General features: G+C 43.9%; 1 protein-coding gene across 1 annotated transcript in view; it reads left to right on the top strand.

The window, feature by feature from the left end:
* LOC112254300 (twinfilin-2) overlaps positions 1–3737 on the top strand; it is a 14953-nt gene extending 11216 nt beyond the window's left edge. Inside the window, exons 8-9 of the mRNA XM_042324239.1 lie at positions 2463–2584; positions 2699–3737. Of these exons, the coding sequence (XP_042180173.1) occupies positions 2463–2584; positions 2699–2872 (296 nt within the window). The 3' untranslated portion in view covers positions 2873–3737. The remainder of the gene's footprint in view (positions 1–2462; positions 2585–2698) is intronic.
* The last annotated feature ends 1195 nt before the right edge of the window (positions 3738–4932 follow it).

Below are 4932 nucleotides of genomic sequence, written 5' to 3'. Positions count from 1 at the left end.
AGATTGTTCTGAAATCGTTTCTGCAGTTAGAAACGGATATGATTAGCATTACTGCAACATTATTTTGTTGAAATAAAGTTTGTTCTTTGAGAAATGAAGGTAATTGATTGCACCCAAATTGGCAATTTTAGTTCATAAGATTCATATCATATTGAATAAATATAGTACCTAACATCCGATTTGGACCCAGCTTTTGTCTAACAATGAGTTAGACATGAGGAATCATAAGATGTGGTCAAAAGCCACCCATAGGCCCACCACACCCAACGACAATCCCACTCAAACAATTAAACTCACGTGCCTTTTTCAAGACCCTGTCTTTCAAAGATAATTCGTAAAAATCCAAAATAACTTCACAGATCTTCATTGTAAAGGGTTTAAACGCTGTTTCCCATGCTTGTTCAATGAACCATAAACAATTCATGAACATGCACCTGTGGAACGGTCGTTAAGACACTGACAGCTTACAGACGTTAGGCGATTGAGGTCACAGTTATGAAAACTTTAGGACACTAAGGAGGCCTTTCTACTGACTCTGAACACCAAAAGAAAGATGCCCAGGGTCCCTGCTCATCTGCGTGAACGTGCCTTAGGCATGCTGCAAGGAGGCATGAGGACTGCAGATGTGGCCAGGGCAATAAATTGCAATGTCCGGACTGTGAGATGCCTGAGACAGCACTACAGGGAGACAGGATGGACAGCTGATCGTCCTCGCAGTGGCAGACCATGTGTAACAACACCTGCACAGGATCGGTACATCCGAACATCACACCTGCGGGACAGGTACAGGATGGCAACAACAACTGCCCGAGTTACACCAGGAACGCACAATCTCTCCATCAGTGCTCAGACTGTCCGCAATAGGCTGACAGAGGCTGGACTGAGGGCTTGTAGGCCTGTTGTAAGGCAGGTCCTCACCAGATATCACCGGCAACAACGTCGCCTATGGGCACAAACCCACCGTCGCTGGACCAGACAGGACCAACAAAAGGTGCTCTTCACTGACGAGTCGCGGTTTTGTCTCACCAGGGGTGATGGTCGGATTCGAATTTATCGTCGAAGGAATGAGCGTTAAACCGAGGCCTGTACTCTGGAGCGGGATCGTTTTGGAGGTGGAGGGTCTGTCATGGTCTGGGGCGGCGTGTCACAGCATCATCGGACTGAGCTTGTTGTCATTGCTGGCAATCTCCACGCTGTGCGTTACAGGGAAGACATCCTCCTCCCTCATGTGGTTCCCTTCCTGCAGGCTCATCTTGACATGACCCTCCAGCAATGCAATGCCACCAGCCATACTGCTCGTTCTGTGCGTGATTTCCTGCAAGACAGGAATGTCAGTGTTCTGCCATGGCCAGCGAAGAGCCTGGATCTCAACCCCATTGAGCACGTCTGGGACCTGTTGGATCGGAGGGTGAGGGCTAGGGCAATTCCCCCCATAAATGTCCGGGAACTTGCAGATGCATGAGGAGGAGATGCTTAGTGCACCTGGTGGCCACACCAGATACTGACTGTTCCTTTTGATTTTGACCCCCCCCTTTGTTCAGGGACATATTATTCAATTTCTGTTAGTCACATGTCTGTGGAACTTGTTCAGTTTGTCTCAGTTGTTGAATTTTGTTATGTTCAGACAAATATTTACACATGTTAAGTTTGTTGAAAATAAACGCAGTTGACAGTGAGAGGACGTTTCTTTTTTTGCTGAGTTTAGTATATAGTATCAGTTCTATATGTCTGACAAGTAGTATGCAGCTGCGGCTTGGAGTACTGTTTTTCCATCCCATGTAATGTATTCTCAGTGAATTTTGTGATGCTTTTTTTCCCCTGTTTAGAGAAATTAGACATCGAAGTTGTTAGGTGTATGTCTATTTCGTACATCCTGATATTAACCGGTTCGGACCACTAGGTGGTGCTGTTCCTGCAATTAGGTATTAAAGGGATAGTTCACCCAAATTACAAAATTACATATTGGCTTCCTTACCCTGTAAGCAGTCTATAGACAAGGTATGACAGCAGCCCATGTTTTTGGTTTTGTTTACCTTGTGTGAATGTCCTTGTCTATCAGTGAATCAGTCTTTTGTTTTGTGTTTTTTTGTGGATCCCAGGGAGAGTAGCTGCAAAAGCTAATGGGGATCAACACTTTTTAGTATTCATGGCACAAATCCAATGCAAGTGAATGGTATCTATAATAGCATTTTCGCGCTTCATGTCCATACAATCTATAAGTAACATCATTGAGTTACTTTAGGATGATTTGGAAATGTTTGAAAATTATAATATATGTGACATCTTGCATTGAATTTGTGACACAAATGCAAAAAATGTAGCATTTGAAACCAAGGGTTAGAACCCAAATTATTTTCCTATCATTTCGTTCTGAGCGGAACAATTGGGTGTCAACTCTGTTTCTTGTGCTTTTTGAGGTGGAACGACTCATCTTTTCTTTGCCTTCTTTCTCTTCCTCTCAGTGTTCATCTACTCCATGCCAGGGTACAGCTGTAGCATTAAGGAGCGGATGCTGTACTCCAGTTGTAAGAGTCGACTGCTGGATGAGGTGGAGAAGGATTACCATCTGGAGGTTGCCAAGAAGGTAATCCGCTGAAATGCACATATTGTATACACAATAGGGTCTTTGTGTTTTCACAATACTGCTCTGTGTCTGTGTGGAAGTGTGCATTTACTCTGTGTTATTGTCTGTTTACAGATGGAGATTGACAGTGGGGATGAGTTGACAGAGGAGTTCCTGTATGATGAGGTCCATCCTAAGCAGCAGGCTTTCAAGCAGGCCTTCGCCAAGCCTCGTGGCCCAGCAGGGAAGAGAGGCAACAAGCGTCTCATCAAGGGCCCAGCGACTAGGGAGAGCAGGCCGGAGAGCTAGAGAGAGGGACAGAGGTCGTCTCGGCAGCCCTTCCCTGAATCCTCCTCCTGTTGCCACGTCCTCTGGCAGCTTGTTTGGCCACGAAGAAGGAAAAGGAGAAGAACATGGAGGGATTTCTGTCATTTTTTATTTCCCCCTGCCTTTGCTTGTGTTTTAACAATGTGTCAATGATGTACGTGCTATTCATGAACATCAACTATAGCAGTGGTTCCCAAACTGTGGGGGAGCGAAAGGTCAGCATGGGGAAGAAGAGGGGTCGGCAGAGGGAACTCACTCCGGCTTTCAACTTACTCCAAACTTACTCTGCAGTTTCGATATTGGGTAGTGCATCAGCAGAATGTGTAGAATTGCAGGAAATGTGTTTTAAAATGGCAACATTTTCTCTGCATCCCATAACAAAATGTATAGAATTATGGGAAATAAGCTTTAATCCTACAAAATCTCATGAACATTGCTTGTGCCCATAGAAATAGATGTGGCTTGCTTGTGCGATGGGGAGGGGGGGATGTTACTCAGTAAAAAGTTTGGAAAACCCTAAACTATAGGATAAAACTAAGGATTTCACTTGATTTTTCTGAATATCTTCCCGTGTCACTCTTAAACACAACATCCTACACATACACACAGATGGATAGACAGATGGACTGACAGATGGACTGACAGAAATGAAAGACCAGTGGGTGGTCTTACAGATACCTCAGCCGAGTTTCTCTATCGCTAATGTCACATACAGGAGACGCTTGTCTCTCTAATGTATTGTCCATACCTTGCTTGTTGCCACTAAATGTTTTGTATCAAACACGTTTTTATAAACAGATGATACTAATGAGAGGAATGCCAAATAAAATATAGTTTTTTTCTTCTGTATGTTGTGTCATAAAAAAACACAGCACAAATTGCATGGGCCAGATGATGCATTATAGCCTCTTGTTGCATCTACGGCCACTCAGAGGGGACAGAGAGGACACGTCTCTAGCAGTGTTCCCGACAAGACTATTGCAGGCCGCAGCACTAGTCCGGCCCGTTGAGGCAGCGAATGGCCGTCCTTTAACATAAGCACAGGCGATCAACATGTGCAGGCAGTCATGTATAGTTACCACAGAGCAGATTCCCTGTCATTATGAGTTCCTTCTTAATTGAATTCGCAAGTAGCCTATTAGTAATCTACACATGCCTTTGAGAGCACGCAAATTAAAAGACCAGCTGATAGCCGCTGTTTATACATTTACACTAGGTCAAGTTTCGTAAAGGCAACTCAAACATCTATATATCACATGATGACATATTGACCGATTACACATGACACATGTTGGTTGTTAACATTACATCCTTGTTCTTCACTGGTCCTGGGGACACGCATTTCCAGTTCAGTACTAACACACCTGATTCAATTAGTAAGCCTTAGGTAAGACCAGGCAGGAAGAAGAACTCAATGACTGTTTACAACAGTTTGTTTCAAAGCTTACTCTACCGAACAAATAACCAACCAAATCACTGTGGTAAATTAATGTCAGGGCAAACCTAAAATCACATTTGTTTTTTTTGTTCTTGTATTTCCAGCAGACGATGGGCAACTTTTTGGAACTCAGTCGAAGTCTCAACTTGCTCTTGAGAGTTAAAATAGTAGAATACACAAGGTGCAATTTCGAAATCTGGTTGTGCATCAGGTCCGGCTGTGGGTATGCAGACCCACGAGCCACTGTGGCCCTTCATGATGAGTTCATATTTCTTGTGGCCCCCACCTCCATCAATGTTGCCCATCCCTGATCTACACTGAACATAAATAGAAACATATGTTAAGTGTTAGTCCCATGTTTCATGAACTGAAATAAAAGATCCCAGAAATGTGTTTACATCCCTGTTAGCCAGAATTTCTCCTTTGCCAAGATAATCCATCCACCTGACAGGTGTGGCATATCAAGAAGCTGATTAAAATGCATGATCACTACACATGTGCACCTTGTGCTGGGAACAATAAAAGGCCACTCTAAAATGGGCAGTTTTTGTCACCCAACACAATGCCACAGAATGTCCTAGGTTTTGAGGGAGTGTGCAATTGG

Source organism: Oncorhynchus tshawytscha, linkage group LG07 (assembly GCF_018296145.1).
Source record: "Oncorhynchus tshawytscha isolate Ot180627B linkage group LG07, Otsh_v2.0, whole genome shotgun sequence".
In the NCBI taxonomy this organism is placed as follows: Eukaryota; Metazoa; Chordata; class Actinopteri; order Salmoniformes; family Salmonidae; genus Oncorhynchus; species Oncorhynchus tshawytscha.
This window is presented reverse-complemented; position numbering and strand designations above follow the sequence as displayed.